General features: G+C 41.5%; 1 protein-coding gene across 2 annotated transcripts in view; it reads left to right on the forward strand.

Annotated features, from left to right (window-relative positions):
- ANAPC5 (anaphase promoting complex subunit 5) overlaps positions 1 to 20,666 on the forward strand; it is a 48,165-nt gene extending 27,499 nt beyond the window's left edge. For both annotated transcript variants that reach the window (XM_075834433.1, XM_075834437.1), the window contains 10 exons: positions 1,778 to 1,859; positions 2,670 to 2,762; positions 5,090 to 5,271; positions 7,442 to 7,577; positions 7,713 to 7,787; positions 15,082 to 15,203; positions 15,288 to 15,395; positions 16,217 to 16,364; positions 17,033 to 17,195; positions 19,659 to 20,666. In XM_075834433.1, coding sequence (XP_075690548.1) covers positions 1,778 to 1,859; positions 2,670 to 2,762; positions 5,090 to 5,271; positions 7,442 to 7,577; positions 7,713 to 7,787; positions 15,082 to 15,203; positions 15,288 to 15,395; positions 16,217 to 16,364; positions 17,033 to 17,195; positions 19,659 to 19,870 — 1,321 coding nt within the window. In that variant the 3' untranslated portion in view covers positions 19,871 to 20,666. The remainder of the gene's footprint in view (positions 1 to 1,777; positions 1,860 to 2,669; positions 2,763 to 5,089; positions 5,272 to 7,441; positions 7,578 to 7,712; positions 7,788 to 15,081; positions 15,204 to 15,287; positions 15,396 to 16,216; positions 16,365 to 17,032; positions 17,196 to 19,658) is intronic.
- Positions 20,667 to 21,099: the final 433 nt, after the last annotated feature.

Here is a 21,099-nt window from a genome sequence, read left to right on the forward strand (position 1 = left end):
AGTCGATTGTAACTTTCAACTTTCTTACTGCAAACAGTCATGAACTAATTTTACTGCAGATGTGTTTCTGTAGAGCTATAGCCAGTGGCATATTTAGTAGATCGTAGGCCCTGGGCTGTTCCCCAAACTTGTCCCCCCCCCCTCTTCTCTACCGCCACCGTGCCATGTCTATAGTCAACAACACCTTTCTGTGCGAGCATTAACAAATGAATGTTACAATTCCCCTTGTCAAAGGGCTGTGTCCCTACATACTGACAGTCTCCAACTATCACTGACAGCATCACACTGTGTAGGGACACATCCTCCTGATAAAGGGGAATTGTAACACCCATTTGTCTTATTAGTCCTGGGCTACACACAGACTTTTTGTTGGATACAAGGATTTCCTATAACAGACGTGTCAAGAGAGGTGACAGATCCTCTATAAACCCAGTAACTCACAGGTGATGTCTTCTCTGATGGGAGTCGTTCTCTTTTGTTTTCTTCTCCATCTGACAGACCGTTATGGCAACTTCTCCTGATGACTGCAGAGTTTCCTGATGAGACATCTTTGCTCCTCGCTTCTGCCATTTCCAGCCTTTATAGAAACAGAAACATTCAGACACCAAACCCCCTAAATTTCCATACGCCGGACCAGATCCCTAAGCAAATTCGGACCCCAGACCAGACCCTAAAATACATAAAGACCCCAGACCCTCTAAGCTATTGCAGTCCCCAGACGAGACCACCCTAAACTAATACAGACCCCAGAACAAGCACCCTAAATAAATACATAACCTAGACCAGAACCCCTAAATGCAGACCTGACCCCTAAATAAAGACCCCCAGACCCGACCCACTAAACTAATAATGACCCCAGACCTGACTCCCTAAACGAATACAGACACCCTAAATACAGACCCCTAAATACAGACCCTAGACCCCCTAAACTAATACCCGACCCCTAAATATACAGACCCTGTAAATACACACCAGACCCCCTAAATACAGACTGTTAAATTCAGACCTCAGACCCCCTAAACTAATCCATCCCCCTTGTACTTACATAGCAGCACCCAGTCTGCTCTATGGAGTCCTGCTGCTGTACTAGGACCTGCCTACATGGTCATGTGACCTGCAGGTTTCTCAATAGTAAGGGTATGTTCACACGTAGTGTGTTCAGGCGTTTTTTGGGCCGTAAACGTCCTGAAAAACGGCAGAAAAATTGGAAGCAGAACGCCTATAAACATCTACCCATTGATTTCAATGGGGAATACGGCGTTCTGTTCCGACAGGGCGTTTTTTTTATGCCTCATTTTCAGAAAACGGCACGTAAAAAGACGCCCGCGAAAAAGAAGTGCAGGTCACTTCTTGGGACGTTTTTGGAGCCGTTTTTCATAGACTATAGAAAAACAGCTCCAACAACGGCCGTAAAAAAAACGCAGCGACAAACACGAGTTGCCAAAAAAAACGTCTGAAAATCAGCTCCGTATTTTCAGACGTTTTTGGTTAAGCATGTGAACATACCCTAACAAGAACTTCAAACATAAGGTCATATGACCTTATGTCTGCAGGTTCTTTTGCAGGACATACACAATGCAGGTTTGTCGCGGTTTTTGAAGCAAACGTCAATGTACTTTGGGCGACCATATGCCATCTGGGAGATTTGGGCCCCGGGTGGCCGCCCCAAACGCTCTTGTGATGATTCGCCACTGGCTATAGCCTAAAAGTGTGTGTACATTTACCTTAATGTTTTTTTTTATTTTCATTGTATGTATTAAATGTTTGTTTCCTGTAGTCATCAGGCAGAGCTGGCCCTTCAAGAAGCCATAAGGATAGCACAAGAATCAAGTGACCATGTGTGCCTGCAGCACTGTCTGGTATGTTCAGTGTGCTTTGCCCTTTATAAGGACATCACACCAATCTTTTTGCATTATACTGGTGCTCCAGAAACCCTGCGTAATGCACAAATGTTATGTCACTCTTCCTAAACAAAAATATAGAGAAACGCTTGTGCTTAACATCTCTATGCATTAGCGGATAAGTACATATGTAACTGGTAAGACTACCATTATTGCCTTTATGCTGAGTAATATGGGAATTTTTTGGGTAACAAATTTTGCAGATTATGAATTAAAGTTTTTTATTTTTTAGCTTTGATGGCTAATTAAAGGGGTTGTCTTATCATGAGGACCACCCCTGTTTGGGATCCGCCCTCTATGAGCAATAATGAAGAGTAGATCCCGTTCTGGCTGACTCGAGCAGTCCATATTCATTTGAATTGGTGCCATTTAATACTCAATAGGAAAAAACTTTGTATCCAGCACTCTTGGTAATAAAAATATAGATTTTATCGGTCATCTTAAAAACACGACAAATTAAAATGATCCCGGGAGGACGCTTGCGCGCTTCAAACCACTAGGGTTCTTAATCATGGCTACTAAACCGTCTAAACTATTGCAGTCCCCAGACCACCCTAAACAAATACAGATGTAATACTACATTTTCTGGCTGACCGTGACTTTTCCAGGCAAAATCAGCAGTGGGCCAGAAGTTGTCGCTGATGAATTGATTTGTTGAATTGACCATTGACACTAGATTTATAACTTAACTTCTTAAAGATATGCACTTCATTATTGTTAGCTCTTTACTTTCACATATCAATTATTAAGTTGTCTTTCTTTCGTCAGACTTGGTTGTACATATTGAAGAGCAGAAAAGGGGAGGACAGCAGTATGTTACTGGAACACTCTGTGAAGAAAGCTCTACAGTTTGGGCTGCCCGTAAGTATAGATTTTAGTTATGGACCTTGTGAAATTTAGCTTCAAAATAAATAAATAAATGTGTGGGCAGCATAGAATGGCACCCGTAGCTTTTAAATTCGCAGTATAGTTACCCAGAGTGGGGAAAACTATTGCAGTTAAGAAATTGATCCTGCATGATCTTATCACTGCATACTATACTTGAATACATTTTACATCATTACGGGAAGAATTACAATAGGACATGGTCACACTGCAGTGCAATTTCAAAAACAGAAAAACAAACAAACAAAAATGGAATACATGCCAGTGGGGGGGGGGGGGGGGATATACAACTTCCAAAAAGAAAAACGTCTCCTCCTGCCCTCCTATTTTTTACCCACTATTCTATACAGTGTATTTCACTGTTACTGGCATTAGTTTCCTCCTGTTATTGAGACAACCATATGAAGCAGGAAACCCCACCAACAAGGTCCTAAAACTGGCCCTATATGCGGTCAATGAATCCTGCATATTCCAACGGGATTCGCTGATTGATAATCTGTTAGGCTTAGCAGATCGGCCGACACAAGAATCGATTGCTGGAGGGGCCTGGCTGCCGCTTATCTCCACTGTATTAAAATAACGTGCATGTTCAACAGAGTTGAAGGGTTGATAGCTGTTGGCATGTAATTTGGCTGACCGATATTGGATACCAGTTCTAGTTTAACACATTTTGTTAAACCCCATTAAAACTATTGTTTATTTTTCCTCCTAATATTTGTCACCGCAGAATTTACTTGGTCCCTTAAAACTAAGAACATAACCTGCAATTGTCTGAGTTCCAAATTGAGTAAATCTCACTCTCTGGGGGAGAGAGCGTTTTTACCAGCCGGAAGAGACAATTAGACACACATTGTTGGTGTAAAAATAGAGTCTCTGCCCCAAAGTGGCATGATGTGGCTTTATTTAGGTTAATACAACAGTAGGCGTTGCCCTCATAGTCACACACATACATTTCTTCAATGTATGATATCAATATAGAAACGTCCAATCCTGTATTTAAAGAGGCTCTGTCACCAGATTTTGCAACCCCTATCTGCTATTGCAGCAGATAGGCGCTGCAATGTAGATTACAGTAAAGTTTTTATTTTTAAAAAACGAGCATTTTTGGCCAAGTTATGACCATTTTTGTAATTATGCAAATGAGGCTTGCAAAAGTCCAAGTGGGTGTGTTTAAAAGTAAAAGTCCAAGTGGGCGTGTATTAAGATCGACTTACCTGCAAACGCTGATGCTGCTGCAGAATCAACTGTAGCCTCTGGTGCCGATGTGGCCGTCACGATGCAGGACCTGTGAGTGACGTCACAGATCTGCACTGTCACAAGCTGGGCGTTCTGAAGAGAAGAGGATGTTACTTCTCATCAGAGCGCCCAGCTAGTGAAAGTATTAAAAACGCCCCGATGTACGCACATAATACACGCCCACTTGGACTTTTACTTTTAAACACACCCACTTGGACTTTTGCAAGCCTCATTTGCATAACTACAAAAATGGTCATAACTTGGCCAAAAATGCTCGTTTTTTTAAAATAAAAACGTTACTGTAATCTACATTGCAGCGCCTATCTGCTGCAATAGCAGATAGGGGCTGCAAAATCTGGTGACAGAGCCTCTTTAACATGTATCTTTAGCCTTGTTTTTTAATAGCAGAATACAAAGGTCATTGGGTCAATTACCATATGTCTTGAGGTTTTTACAAACGTGAACAGGACATCATTCTTCTCAGCATTTCACCTATTGAACTCTACTCACCCCTCGCTGGCCACTGCTGTCAAAAGTTCATTGGCGTTATCCCCTCTCCTAAACCCCTCCTCTGACCGTGAATAACGGTCTGCAAACATTTTGCGCCTTTTATGGTAATAATCTGGCAGTCTCGTTCGTTCCTCTTCTTATGCCCGCCGAATACTGGCCCACCCGGAATGCTGTCAATAAAAAGTAAGGCGGTGGGGGTTAACTCAGAAAGGCTTGAGGAATAAAGATATGTCTCTTTTCGGATGAAGATTTGACTCTTTTCTGCTCATTAGCATACGGTGTGGGAACAATAAAAAGCTAAATACTAAAGCTACAGAGCCGACTAAGAAGACAATTATAGGTTGTATAGAAATGATTTTTTCACCCACTACCACCAGGTATTTCCGGTTTAATAGGTGAAATACTGGTGACCGGTTCCCTTTAAGGAAGCTACAGTATGACAGCAATTTGTGTTCACATATTATTTCGCATTGAGCATTATTAAAAATATCTTTGACATATTTATGACAACATTCAGCATTTGGATGCCAACATAAGCAACACTTTTTCTCTTTTAGTACCTCGCTTCCCTTGGCATTCAGTCATTGGTCCAACAAAGGGCGTTTGCAGGAAAGACCGCAAGTAAACTTATGGATGCACTTAAAGACTCTGACCTCCTTCACTGGAAGCACAGTTTATCTGAGCTAATTGACATCAGCACTGCTCAAAAGACAGCTATTTGGAGGTTGTATGGACAGAGGTATTTACAATTATTTTTATAAACCTAGGATTGATATGTAAAAAGTTTATGAAACAATATTTTATTGGAGCATCAGGATTTGTCTAATTCTTGAGTACTTAAAATTCCCCCACTTCAACCACCCCCTAGTGACAGAAGAGCACTATGAACTGCCCAAGTGGAAAATTGTGATTTATGGCAGGGTCATCCTAAAATTTGTTTTATACTGTCATAGCTCTTGATTTGCCAGTTAAACATTTTTCTCAAAATGAGAAGAAGTTAGTGCATATAGTATGTACATGATACATGTATTGCTTAACCGCGGGGATAATGCTGGTATAATAGATGATGTACAGAGCAAGTACATTGCAGCAGGCACAGATGCTCCTCACTATGGACATTGCCTATAGGGTTTGATAGATGCCTGGGGACATAATATTGTCTCTCTCACAGCACTATGGCATTGCAGCAGGCACAGATGCTCCTCACTATGGACATTGCCTATAGGGTTTGATAGATGCCTGGGGACATAATATTGTCTCTCTTACAGCACTATGGCATTGCAGCAGGCACAGATGCTCCTCACTATGGACATTGCCTATAGGGTTTGATAGATGCCTGGGGACATAATATTCTTTCTCTTACAGCACTATGGCATTGCAGCAGGCACAGATGCTCCTCACTATGGACATTGCCTATAGGGTTTGATAGATGCCTGGGGACATAATATTCTCTCACAGCACTATGGCATTGCAGCAGGCACAGATGCTCCTCACTATGGACATTGCCTATAGGGTTTGATAGATGCCTGGGGACATAATATTCTTTCTCTTACAGCACTATGGCATTGCAGCAGGCACAGATGCTCCTCACTATGGACATTGCCTATAGGGTTTGATAGATGCCTGGGGACATAATATTGTCTCTCTTACAGCACTATGGCATTGCAGCAGGCACAGATGCTCCTCACTATGGACATTGCCTATAGGGTTTGATAGATGCCTGGGGACATAATATTGTCTCTCTCACAGCACTATGGCATTGCAGCAGGCACAGATGCTCCTCACTATGGACATTGCCTATAGGGTTTGATAGATGCCTGGGGACATAATATTGTCTCTCTTACAGCACTATGGCATTGCAGCAGGCACAGATGCTCCTCACTATGGACATTGCCTATAGGGTTTGATAGATGCCTGGGGACATAATATTCTTTCTCTTACAGCACTATGGCATTGCAGCAGGCACAGATGCTCCTCACTATGGACATTGCCTATAGGGTTTGATAGATGCCTGGGGACATAATATTCTCTCACAGCACTATGGCATTGCAGCAGGCACAGATGCTCCTCACTATGGACATTGCCTATAGGGTTTGATAGATGCCTGGGGACATAATATTCTTTCTCTTACAGCACTATGGCATTGCAGCAGGCACAGATGCTCCTCACTATGGACATTGCCTATAGGGTTTGATAGATGCCTGGGGACATAATATTGTCTCTCTTACAGCACTATGGCATTGCAGCAGGCACAGATGCTCCTCACTATGGACATTGCCTATAGGGTTTCATAGATGCCTGGGGACATAATATTCTTTCTCTTACAGCACTATGGCATTGCAGCAGGCACAGATGCTCCTCACTATGGACATTGCCTATAGGGTTTGATAGATGCCTGGGGACATAATATTGTCTCTCTTACAGCACTATGGCATTGCAGCAGGCACAGATGCTCCTCACTATGGACATTGCCTATAGGGTTTGATAGATGCCTGGGGACATAATATTCTTTCTCTTACAGCACTATGGCATTGCAGCAGGCACAGGTGCTCCTCACTATGGACATTGCCTATAGGGTTTGATAGATGCCTGGGGACATAATATTGTCTCTCTTACAGCACTATGGCATTGCAGCAGGCACAGATGCTCCTCACTATGGACATTGCCTATAGGGTTTGATAGATGCCTGGGGACATAATATTCTCTCTCTTACAGCACTATGGCATTGCAGCAGGCACAGATGCTCCTCACTATGGACATTGCCTATAGGGTTTGATAGATGCCTGGGGACATAATATTCTCTCTCTTACAGCACTATGGCATTGCAGCAGGCACAGATGCTCCTCACTATGGACATTGCCTATAGGGTTTGATGGACACCTGGAGACATAATATTCTCTCTCTTACAGCACTATGGCATTGCAGCAGGCACAGATGCTCCTCAGTATGAATAGCTTGGATTCTGTTAATGTTAGCGTCCAGCAGAATAACACTGAATCATTTGCAGTAGTTTTGTGCCATCTCGCAGAGCTACATGCAGAACAGGTGAGTCTATTAATGAGCACATTATTGTTTTACATAATTAAAATTGTGGGTTATTGTAAAGCACCATGTATTGTCTTTACATAAGTACATGCTCTCATAAATAAGCTGGTAATCCATAAATTGTTTTTTTTGCAGGGCTGTTTTTCTGCTGCTTCTGAGATTTTAAAACATTTAAAAGAAAGGTTCCCTCCAAACTCCCAGCATGCAAAGGTGAAATGTTACATATCACTACAAATTTGAAATGAGTTTTTCTGCATTTCCTTTGTTTGTTCGTATGTTACATACATACATACATACATACATACATACATGTTTAGACTTTACTGTGGAGCAAATCTTTATGGAAACTGATATTGTTTAATCCCTTCTCACCCACACCACCTAATTTAATGGTTTAATGGCATGGTCCTTGGTCCTGCAACCCACTAATTTATGTGCTGACTTTAATGACACTGTGCGCTGCTTCTTCCTTTTTGGCAATTGCTAGCAAACCCTGTGACATCAGTAATGATGTCACAGGGACTCCCTGTGCAGAGGGGGCTTGTAAGCATACAGAGAAAATGGGATCTGCAACTTCTCTGCATGTCTGTGTATACAGATTATTGTTAACTGTGATCTAATAGACTGATACCATTAGATCACTGTTTTCAGTGATCTGTATATGGGAACACACAGATCATGTGTTCCCTGCTCACCTGTGTCACCACAATAAAAATAATGAAATACTAATTAATACGGTAAAATGCTAAATGTTTGGAAAATGTCGTACAGTAACAAAATTAAAAAGCCCCCTTCCCAAAAAAAGTAGACACCTATCCGAACCTACTTGCACTAATTTTATGTTTCAATAATTTTTATTGCAGGGGTTTAAGGAAAGGTAAACTGTACATCAAACAATGCAAATAGCAGTTGGGGGCATTCCCCGTAAATCTAATCATAACAGACAAATATATTCCAAATATTGCCGTATATCGAAAAAGGAAAGCAAAAATTAAGGAAGTAATAAAAGGGAGGGAGGGAAAAAGGGGGGAAAGACAGGAAAATGAGAGTCAAATGTCTTCCAGGCAAAATGGACCTAAGAGATCATCCCAAGGTATCTGCGCCATGGCTGCCAAACTTGAAGGAAGAGTTCTTCCTTATCTGAGACCATACAGTGTAAACGGTCATTGACCATAATCCAATTCAGTTTAGTCTTAACCAGATGAAGAGGAATCACAGGACTTTTCCAAGATGTAGCTATAGCAATTTTGGCTGCCAGGAAGAGAGAGGATACAAATTTATGAGAGGCTTTAGATAATCCAGGGATGGTCTCATTAAGTAACGCCTGTGACGGGGAGAATGTCAAGTTAACCTGAGTTATAGAATATAATATATTAAAGATTCGTCGCCAAAACTGGCGTACCTTCAGGAACCCCACCATATATGCAGAGGGTCTCCCACACATCCACAGTGTCTGAAGCAAGAAGACGAAGTAGAAGGGAACATCTTGGCCAGTCTGGAGGGAGATAAATACTATCGTAATAATACTTTATAATTGGCTTCGACCAGCGAAGCGTTAATAGAAATTTTCGCAGTACGTTCTGCCATATCCTGCCATTCCCTAACAGTAAGGGATGTGTGTAAGTCCCTCTCCCACATAGACATATATGACCGCTTGTCCGACGGAGAAACCAAAAATGACTAAATATTAGACAATATATAATGACCACTACAATTATTCACTCGCACTAAGTTTAAACATTCTGCATAGCATTAATTCGTTTTGCATGGGTGTCAGGTGCTCAGGCATTGATACGTTCCTGTCTGGCAGAATGTACGTTTCCCCAAACATAAAATTACCCCCATCTACCAATTTTAGTCTTGTCCACCCCCCGTATCTATCTGCTTTTGCGCCTTTATTAAAAAAAATTCTGTACTTGAATGATTATCATCCACACACAGAAGCTGTGTCTAAAAATAATGGAGGTAGATATAGTGGCCTCATACGTTACACAATGTTTACAAAGTTCACATCCTTATGCATAGGAGAATAATAGGATTCGTTTTTGGGTTAAATATTATTAACCCGTTCACGACTGCCATACGGCTATATACGTTCTAACAGCCGATGCCCCGTACGGTTATCACGTGTATAAACGTTGACAGCCTGGAACGGGTTAATGAGTGCAGTGCTGCTTCAGTGTGAGCAGAGCTGCATTCTCATGTCGCCCGGTGCTTTGAGAGCCCCGGAATACACCCCCTACTGTAGATAGTGCCACCCACAACCCCCATGATGGCAGCACAAAACCCTCTGTAGATAGCGCCACCTAAGCTCCCTCTAGCATCTGAATACCCGGCCAGCGCTCTTAGAGGAGCTGTGACAGTTGCTGTCTCGTACAGCAGCTGCCGCAGCTCCTACAGCGGTAACCGATCGCGGTGTCCCCGCTGATTAACCCCTTAAAAGCCGCGTTCAATAGGGATTGCAGCTTTTTAGGAGTTAAGCTGCCATTGCCCGCCTGCTACACGATCGCGGCCGGCGATGGTGACTATGGCAACTGGACACCTAACAATGGCGTCCGGCTATGCCATCGACGGAAGCCTAGTGGGTCCTGACAAAGTCAGGATCCACTATGCTTGCTGTCAGTGAGTAGCTGACAGCTCTAATACACTGCACTACGCATGTAGTGCAGTGTATTAGAATTGTGATCAGGGCCGCCTGCCCTCAAGTCCCCTAATGGGACAAAGTAATACAGTTAAAAAAAATGTGTAAAAATAAGAAAATAAAAGTTTTAGAAGTAAAAAATCCCCCTTTTTCCATCAGTCCTTTATTATTAATAAAAATATATAAACTATACATAATTGGTATCGCCGCGTCCGTAACGGCCTGAACTACAAATTTATTTCGTTATTTATCCCGCGCGGTGAACGCCGTAAAAGAAAATAATAATAAACCGTACCAGAAGCACAATTGTTTGGTCACTTCACCTCCCAAAAAATGGAATAAAAAGAGATCAAAAAGTCGCATGTACCGAAAAATGGTACTGATCGAAACTACAGTTCGTTACGCAAAAAATAAGTCCTCGCACGGCTTTATTGATTGAAAAATAAAACATTCTGGCTCTTAGAATAAGGTAACACAAAAAGTAAATGATTTTTTACAAAACTTATTTTATTGTGCAAACGCCATAAGACATAAAAAAACTATAAACATCTGGTATTGCCGTAATCGTATCGCCCCGCATAATAAAGTGAATATGTCATTTATAGCGCACGGTGAACGCTGTAAAAAAAATAGAATAAAAAAACAATAGTAGAATTGCTGTTTTTTTATTCACCACGCTAATTAAAAATAGAATAAAAACTGATCAAAAAGTCACATGCACCCCATGAAAACTGCAATGGATTCCTCAAGGGGTCTAGTTTTCACTTTTGGGGGCTCACTTTTGAGGGGTTTGCACTGTTTTGGCACCACAAGACCTCTTCAAACCGGACATGGTGCCTAAATAAAGGAGGCCTCATAATCCCCTAGGTGCGCCTTTGCTTCGGAGGCCGGTGCTTCAGTCCATTACCGCACTAGGGCCACATGTGGAATATTTCCTAAACTGCAGAATCTGGGCAATAAATATTTGAGTTGCGTTTCTCGGGTAAAACCTTTTGTGTTATAAAAAAAAATGGTATAAAAAGGATTTTCTGACAAAAAAAAAAAAAGTAAATTTCACCTCTACTTTGCTCTAAATTCCCGTGAAATGCTGTTGTGAATACTTTGAGGGGTCTAGTTTCTAAAATCGGGTGTGTGATAGGGGTTTCTAATATATGGGCCCCTCAAAGCAACTTCAGAACTGAACTGGAACCTAAAAAAATAAATAAATGAGGCAATACTTTGCTTCTTAGATTATACTGATAATGAGCCGTGCCCACCCCGAGATGACCCCAGTTTTGACCGTTTGTATAAACGGAGACCCCTATTAGACCATTTCAGTGCCCGGTTTTCCCAGCATTCACCCCCGAGAAGTGTTTTTCTATTGATGAGTCCTTGGTACATTTTAAATGGAGGCTTCAATTCCGCCAGTACCTGCCGAGTAAGAGGGCAAGGTATGGCGTGAAGATGTATAAGCTGTGCGAGAGTGCATCAGGCTATACCTACAAATGTAGGATATATGAAGGGAAGGAAACCAGTATTCAGCCCCCAGAATGCCCCCCCCTTACTGGGAGTTAATGCAAAAATTGTGTGGGATTTGGTGCACCCACTGCTGGACCAGGGTTACCACCCCTACCTGGATAATTTTTATACCAGCGTCCCAATCTTCAAGTGCCTCGCTTCCAGAAGTTATGCGGCACTGCTAGAAGAAATCTGAGAGGCCTCCCTAAGACTCTGCTTGGGCAAACAAGAAGGGGTGAGAGCAGGGCACATTCTAGCAGCAACATATTGTGTGTCACATACAAGGACAAGAGAGATGCCACACCAGTACCCATGTACCAGGACGAGGTACCAGTACAGAGACCCCCAAACCAGACTGTATCCTGAACTACAATAGGTACATGGGAGGGATGGACTTGTCAGATCAAGTCCTGAAGCCCTACAGTACCATGCGGTGTGGTATAAGAAGCTGGCCGTGCACCTCATACAGATGGCATTGTACAATGCGTACGTGCTACATCGATGTGCAGGCCAGAGGGGAACTTTCCTGGAATTTCAAGAGGTGATTATCAAGAACCTAATCTTTAGGGACCAAGAAGGGGGGGGGGGGCACCCAGTACTTCTGGAAGTGGGGCCACACGCATCGTACCAGGGCAACACTTTCCAGGAGAAGTTCCCCAAACTGGCAAGAAGGGAAAAAGTCAAGAGGTGCAAAGTCTGCTATAAGAGGGGGGATAAGGAAGGACCCAATATAGCAAATTTATCATACATCCCTTGATTTTTAATCTACCCCAGTTTTACTTACCCTGATGTACTCCACACAGCTTATCCCCCTCATCATTCCCCTCTGGGCCCTGCTGCGTGCCCAGGCAGCTGTTAACAGCCACATTGAGGGTATTGCTGTACCCGTGAGAACCCACATTACAGTTTATGGGGTATATGTCTCCGGTCAAAATGCTCACTACACCTCTAGATGAATGCCTTAATGGTGTAGTTTTTAAAACGGGGTCACTTCTTGCGGGTTTCAACTGTACAGGTACCTCAGGGGCCTCTGCATACATGACTTCGCACCAGAAAATCCCCAGTAGGCCAAATGTTGGTCCTTTCCTTCTGAGCCCTCCCATGGGCCCAAACGGCAGTTTATCACCACAAATGGGGTATTGCCGCACTCAGGACAAATTGCGCAACAGAATGGGGTATTTTATTTCTTGTGAAAATAAGAACTTTTGAGCCAAAACTACATATTATTGGAAACATTTTTATTTTGTTTTAATTCCCAGCTCAATTCAAGTAAGTTCTGTGAAAAAACTATGGGGTCAAAATGGTCACAACACCCATAAATGAATTCCTTGAGGGGTGTAGTTTCCAAAATGGGGTCACTTCTGGTGGGTTTCCATTGCTTTGATACCTCTGGGGCTCTGCAAATGCGACATGGCACCCGAAAACCAATCCAGCAAAATCTGGACTCCAAATAACAAATAGCACTCCTTTCCTTCTGAGCCCTCCCATGGGCCCAAACGGCAGTTTATCACCACAAATGGGGTATTGCTGCACTCAGGTCAAATTGGGCAACAAAATGGGGTATTTTTTTCTCTGTGAAAATAAGACATTTTGATCACAAATGACATCTTATTGGAAAAAATAAAAATTTGAATAGGTGCTGTGAAAAAAACTGTGCGGTCAAAATGATACCTCGACACCTCTTCAAACCTGGCATGCTGCCTAAAATATATTATAATAAAAAAGAGGCCTCAAAATGCACTAGGTGCTTCTTTTCTTCTAGGGCTTGTGTTTTAGTCCACGAGGACACTAGAGTCACATGTGGGACATTTCTAAAAACTGCAGAATCTGGACAATACATATTTAGTAGTATTTCTCTGGTAAAAAAAATTGAATAAAATTTAAATTCAGCAAGAAAAATGAAATTCACCTCCACTTTGCTTTAATTCCTGTAGACATATGGGAAATGTGAGCTAGTAACTATTTTGGGTGGTATAACTGTCTGTTTTACAAGCCGATGCATTTAAATTCTGAAAAATGCTAATTTTTTCTAAATTTTCTCTAAATTTTGCAATTTTTCACCAATAAACACTGAATATATCGACCAAATTTTACCACGAACATGAAGCCCAATGTGTCACGAGAAAACAATATCAGAATCGCTTAGATAGGTTTAAGCATTCCGACGTTATTACCACATAAAGTGAAATATGTCAGATTTGAAAAATGGGCTCTGAGCCTTAAGGCCAAAACTAGGCTGCGTCCTTAAGGGGTTAAAGAGAACCTTTCATCTCCCCATACATGTGCAGCATGTAATGGGGAAAGCTGCACAAACCCTGGGGCACTTTACATTTTTTTTCTACCTCCCTCTGTTATTTAGATATCGGTGCCTTTATATTTGGCGCCCGATATTTAAATAACCACCTGAACAGTCAACGGGGTGTGTACTGGCAAGGGGGCGTGTTACTATGGCTGTGACACTGTCCAATCAGATATGGACAGTGCCACAGCATGGGAGTGTGCGATTGCAGTCTTCTCATCTGAACAGCCAAGGGGGCGTGTCAGTGCTACAGACAGTGTGAGCTGGAGAGCTCATCTCCAGCTCTTGTGAGAGATCATGTCTGCCGAACTGGCAAGGGGGCGTGTGTGTGCTACGGATATATATACCATATGGCAGTGGTGAAGGGGTTAAATATGGGAGGGGGATCTATTTTTTTCAAAAGTTTCTTAATATTTTGTGTTTATAATAAAAAATTGCAAATCGTATCGGCCTATTTTTACCACTAATATGCAGTGCAACATGTGACAAAAAAATCAATGTCCTTATTACTTGGATATGCAAAACCTTTATGGAGATATTCTCTGATAGTCATGCATACCAGATTTTCAAAATCTGGCTTGGTCATTAAGCGACAAACCGGCCCGGTCATTAAGGGGTTAAAAAATATAACACAAAAGAAAAAAGTAGTAAACACAATTTTATATATGTACCTGAGAACAAAAATTTTGGGGTAACTATAAGCAATGATCGGAAACTTCCTGTAGCCTGATATCCTAGAAAGATAGAGAGAAATTGATCATTACATGAAGAAGTGTAAGATCAAGATGAAATTAGTTCACTCTAAATAGACGATTACTGGGAATTTAGTAAGAAGAGTCTCCAACAAGTTCAGCTGATCTACCAGTCTGGCAAGATTTCCGGTTGTCGGCTGTCCTGTGCTGAACCATTGACACTCCGCTCTCTATTCTTACAAATAGGATCTATCTTATTTATGACGGTTTAGCCATTGCTTTGCTTTTTAGCAGAGGTCCATTTGTATTTGAATCCATTTGTGTTTCTTGTACAGTTATACAACTTATTTGTTTCCATGATCTTATATTTCCCAGCTTTGGATGCTGTTTGATCAGAAAATACAGTTTGATCGAGCTATGAATGATGGGAAGTATCATATTACTGAATCACTTGTGACTGGAATAACAGCCCTGAACAGCGTTGAGGGATTGTACAGGTATGCCAAACTGTTGTCATTTGTGCTGTTTAATGTGACGTAAGCAGGGACACTTCAGAAGAACGATTTTTATTTTATTTTTAGGAAAGCCATTGTTCTGAAAGCACAAAACCAAACAGCAGAAGCTCATAAAATTCTACAGGTGCTACTGACCCACTGTCAGAAAGTAAAGAACATGGAGATGGTTATAAGGTTAGTTACACTTCATGTAAGTGAAGCGCTGCCAACTTTGTAATGATGTGTTTTGTGACTTTTTTTTTAATATATAAAATTCCCAGTTGTTTAATATTATGTCATGCTTCTTAATGTTTTCCACTGTAAGGGTAAGTTCACACGTAGCGTAAATACTGCAGATTTTCCGCAACTGACTTCGTAAAATCCGCAGCATAATACAGTAGCAGAGTGGATGAGATTTGAACAAATCTCACCCACAAGCTCCGTAAATGTTGAGCGGAATAAACACTGAAACTGACCAGCATTGCATTTTTTATTCCGCTGCATGTCAATTGTATTTGTGTAAATGCTGGTTGTCCCCATTCAATGCAAGGGGAGGTAAAGCCTGCAACAAATAGCAGATGTTGCTTTTTTTTGCAGCAGAAAAGCAGCGATTCTGCCGCAAAAATGCAACTCAGAAAAAAAAATCTTCTACTTACCCAGAATTCTATGTTTCTTCGTCCAGGCCAGGCTTCTGGGATGACGTTTCATCCCATGTGACCACTGCAGCCAATAACCGGCTGCAGCGATTACATGGGATGAAGCGTCATCTCAGGAAGCCGGCCTGCATGACGGCAGAGGGACGCGTTGCCGTGGCTACGTAAGTTTTAAACTTTTTTGTAATTTTCCGCAGCGAACATTCCGGCCGAAAAACTGCATCACAATTTGATGCGGTTTTTCGTCTGTAATTCCCTGCGGCACCCAGGATGGATACGCTTTGTACTTTCACGCAGCGTATCCACCTGGTGTAATTATACCCTAATGGAAATCGTATCACTGTTTTTACTTTGTCTTTGCAGAGTCCTTCTATCCTTAGCAGAGCTGTATTGGAGATCTTCCTGTCATCCCGTGGCATTGCCTCTTCTACTCCAAGCACTAGCTCGATCTAGGGAGTACCGCTTACAGTTCTTGGCCTCTGAGACAGTGCTCAATTTGGCTTTCTCACAGGTAGGAAATTTATAAATACTTCCATTCAGCAAAATCAGTCACTCCTTAGGAAGGTGTGGATATATGTTATAAAGGGGTTGTCTCAATTCATATGGATGTCATAGAGGGCCCCCTTAAGGAATATACATATTTTCCCTCTCCATGCCTGCTGAGTGGGTTGCCTCTTCCTGCTGTGATGCTAGCGCTGTTCTCAGGCTTCATACCCAATCAGATGTCTGCACACTTCTGTTCCCCCTCACCTCTCACAGGATGCAGTCTCAGACACAGAGAGAAATTGCAGCTGCATCCCGCTCCTCTACTCCTTCCTGTCTACTGTTTATTGTATTACTTTAGACAGATTTTTTTCTTGTGGACTAAGGTTTTTAACACTTATAAAGAGCCTACAGGCTGCAGGAAGGTGATAAAGAATGCCTATTTTCCCTAATAAAATTAATTGCTAATTTTTTATGCACAAACATATTTATTTGCTTATCTAGTGATCTCATACACACACCCCTATCCATCTATCTATCTATCTATCCATCCATCCATCCATCCTTCCATTATCCATCTGTCTCTGATAAGCACACTTTATTATTATTTATCAGGCAATTGTTTTTTGATCTCTAATCTCTCCATCCCGTCATCACCTAAAAGAATTTTAATCTATTGTTTTTGTTTTTTTACAGCTGATGCTTGGCATCCCAGAACAAGCATTGAATATTCTGCACATGGCAATAGAGCCCATTCTGGCTCATGGCGCAGTTCTGGATAAGGGTCGTGCAATGTTTCTTGTCGCAAAGTGTCAAGTAGCCTCAGCAGCATCATACACATCCCAGAAAAAGACAGATAGTAAGCATTGCAATTTGCCTAATTTATTTGCCCCATATGCTGCCGGTGTGAGCTGTGTATTGCAGCTGACACCTCGCCCTAATGGCCAGGAACAGCGATCGCTCTGTTCCTGCCCGTTTAACCGTCAACAGGGAGAGCGGCATCTAAGCCCACCGAGGGGGATGGCCCCCTCCGACTCCTTCGGCCACAGCGCAATCGTGGGGTGCCGATGGTTGTCATGGCAGCCTCGGGGCCTACTGAGGGCCCAAAGTTCTGCCTTCTTTCTGCTCCTGTTAAATGGTGCCTCTGGCAGGACTTAAAAGGAGCCTGTAAAAATTACACTATACAGCAATATATTGATGTTTATTGTACCAGTGATCTGACGATCACTGGTTCAAATCCCCTAGGGCAGGGGTGGGGAAATAATTTGATCTGGCCCTGCCAGCATGCACCAAGCTCACTCGGACCACTGCCGTGTCATTTACTGCTTGGCTCCGTCCTCCCTACTCCTAAATGTTAGTGACGTCACTCAGGTTTAGGAGCAGGAGGAGGGCAGACGGAGCCAAGTAGTGTCATTCACTACTAGTGGATGAGGCAGCGGCGGTCTGAATGAGGTCAGGTGACTCAGGTCAGGTGACTGGACTGGTCCACTCCTGGGCCATCACGCATCGACCTCACTCAGTCCTTGTAGTGAATGACACTACTTGGCTCTGTCCGTCCTCCTGCTCTTAAAATGTACAAATTTAGCTGAGACCTCATGTAGAGTTAGGACCTAAATGCAATTGCCACGGCCGCAAAGCAAAATAAACGCGTCGCTGGCGACACACACACTGGATAGTTCTTAAAACGTAAGTGGTTTGACATCCTACAAATGGCGACTACAAAGAAAACTTGATGCAGAGTGTCAATCAACACATTAGGGGTGAGTTAAATGTCTGACCAAATATAGCAGGCTAATTTTAAAGTTGATCATTTTGTATGGCCCATGAATGATGTTATAAATATCCAAATGGCCCATGGCAGAAAAAAGGTTCCCCACCCCTGCCCTAGGGGGACTAATAAAAAGTCTTAATATTTTTTGTACTACTGAAAACTTTATTTAACTTTCCTTTTTCTTAAAACGAACACGTTTCCCATTTTCCCTCTATTGTAATGTAAAAAGGAAATAAAAAAAGAAACAAAATTAGTATCACTGCAACCGTAAAAGTCTGAACTACTATAACCTTATTTAACTCCCACGGTAAACGCCGTAAAAAAAATAATTAACTGAAATGCCAGAATCGCTGTTTTTTGGTCACCTTAGCGGTGAAAAACTATGTAGTAAAAATGTCTCAAAAAGTCGTATGTACCAATAAAAACTACAGCTCGTCCCGCAAAAGATAAGACCTCACATTGGTCCATCAACGAAAAAATAAAGTTATGGGTTTTTTAACAATTTTTTGGAACAAATAGTTTTTTCTTTGTAAAAGATTTAAAAAAAAAACACTATATACATTTGGTAGTGCCATAATCGTATTGACCAGCAGAATATGTAAAGTTAAGAGGACATTTTTACCACACAGTGAAAGCCATAAAACCAATGGAGGAATCAATTTTTTCCCAATTCCACTCCACAAAGAATTATTTTTTCAGTTTCCCAGTTAAATAGTGCCCATAAAAACATACAACTCCTCCCGCAAAAGATAAGCCTACAAAACACTCTATTGATGTAAAAAAAAAAAAAGTTCTAGCTCTTGGAAAGCAGGGAGTGAAAAACGGCTTTGACTATAAGGGGTTAAAATATTATTGATAAACCGTGTAACTAAAGAACGCACTTTGATAACCGCAATGTCGTTCACTATTATATTGGCAAACAACTGGCTCACCACAAGTTTAGCCAGTTGTATATATCCAAGAAAACGAAACGTAACTGTTAATTTAAATATTTTGTCTGTTTCAAAGTATTTATTCCTGCTCTGTATTATGACTTCAGTGAGAAATGGATTCTATAATATTAACGTGTGTCCTATGTACAAGCAATAGCAGGAGTACAGCGGGGCCGGTCACATGACGAAGCGTCGTATCATCATCAAAGAAGGCTGTGGAACTAGACTTCCGGTCCCCCGGCAGCGCTATAAAAATCTATACACTGCTAATAATTTTTGGTCCACACGTAACCCCTTTAACGATCCACAAATTGATCATAGTAAAAATAAAAAGAGGCAGCGTTCCATGCTTTGTGAACAATTCTATTTCTTTTATTCACCCATATGTATAAAATAAAGTGTTTGATCACAGATAAAACAATTGACTAAAATGATTTGACATTTTCACAAAGTATGGAGTGCTGTCACATTTTTTTTTTTTTTTTTTTTTTTTTTTAATGTCATTTTCTTAAATATGACAAAAGATAGAATTGGTCTTTCCACCTCTTCCTTATAGTTAATGGGACAAATCTAATCTCTAATCTAAACAATTAACTTCTTTCTTACCTGTTTGTTATAGCTTTGGAATCCGCCATTCTAAATCTGAATGAAGCTAAAGTTTACTTTTCTAAGGTGGACTGTAAAGAACAGATTCGAGACATCCTGTACTTGCAAGCCAGATTGTACAACAGTTTAGGAAACGTCCAGGAGAGGAACAAGTGTGCCATGCTCTTCCGACAGATACATCAGGAGCTGCCCTGTCATGGGGTCTCATTATTAATCCGCCTATGAATGTTTTTATAATGACAGTCAAGATTTACTACATCTGTTTTTGCATATTCAGATACCAGAAGGTTTTAACATGGCAAAATTCCTCTCTGGGTGCAGAAAAACTCCCCTCTAAAGTTCCTCAATGCCAGACGTGATAACTTGTCCAAGAATCAATGTTCCGATATTTTTCATTATTAAGACGCGGGAGGTTAAAGGGTCATACGTTGAATGGAAATGTTTCCCACTGTTGCACATATTGTTCATGTGCATTCTGTGTCTTCTTCTTTTGTAGCTGACTAAAGTCTTTGATTATAGGGTTTATTCAGGTACAATTCAGCAAAACAAATAAAAAATAATAATATACCTGTTAAACCTAATGGAACATGCCTATACGAACTTTTTTTTATTATATACTTTTTTTTTTTTTTTTTATATGGTGTTGACTATTTATTGTTACATACATGGCCAATTTTATTAATGGTATTGAGGCAATCTTTGTTAAAACCTGTGCATTTCCTAAGTTGCACTGATCATATACTAGCTAGAAGATGTGTAACAAGACATGGTATTTGCCATCCACCTTGATTATGGCATGGTTACTGACAGGAACTAGATTGTCCCAACCCTTTGGATTGTTGGCATTCAATAAATGGCAGCAGTTCAAGTTGTTTCCTGCCAGCTTCAATTGCCTAGTGTCAGATTTTGCACAGAAAGATATGAAATATGTATATATAAATATGCTGTATGCAATAATTTTGGTTTTGTCATAAACATTTGAATGTAAGTGTTGTGTAATAAAGTAATGTGTTCTATTCTTTTTTTTTTTTTTTTTATGAACTACCTACCTGTACTTGCAACGACCCGCCCTAGGCGACGGGGTACAACTGGGCGACGGTCCCTACGCTCAATAAGTGCACGACAGACAAACAGACAAGGGTACACAGAAGCAAGGGAAAAGGGGCAGTTGCCCACGGCAACACCGTGAGCAACAAGAGTGGGGAATGAGTCGAGTCAAACCAGGAGTGTACGAGGTACCAAACGCAGAGCAGGGGAGTAGTGAACAAGCCGAGTCAAACCAGGAGTGTACGAGGTACCAAACGCAGAGCAGGAGAGTAGTCAGTAAACCAGGGTCAATATGAAGCAGGGTCAAATAGTTCAAGAAGCTGCAGCAGGGCCCGGAAACCAAACGAGAAGAATCACAAGCAAGGAGGAACAGGAAAGGCAGGTATAGACAGTGGGCGGGAGCTAGC

The sequence above is a fragment of the Rhinoderma darwinii genome, chromosome 1 (assembly GCF_050947455.1).
Source record: "Rhinoderma darwinii isolate aRhiDar2 chromosome 1, aRhiDar2.hap1, whole genome shotgun sequence".
In the NCBI taxonomy this organism is placed as follows: domain Eukaryota; kingdom Metazoa; phylum Chordata; class Amphibia; order Anura; family Rhinodermatidae; genus Rhinoderma; species Rhinoderma darwinii.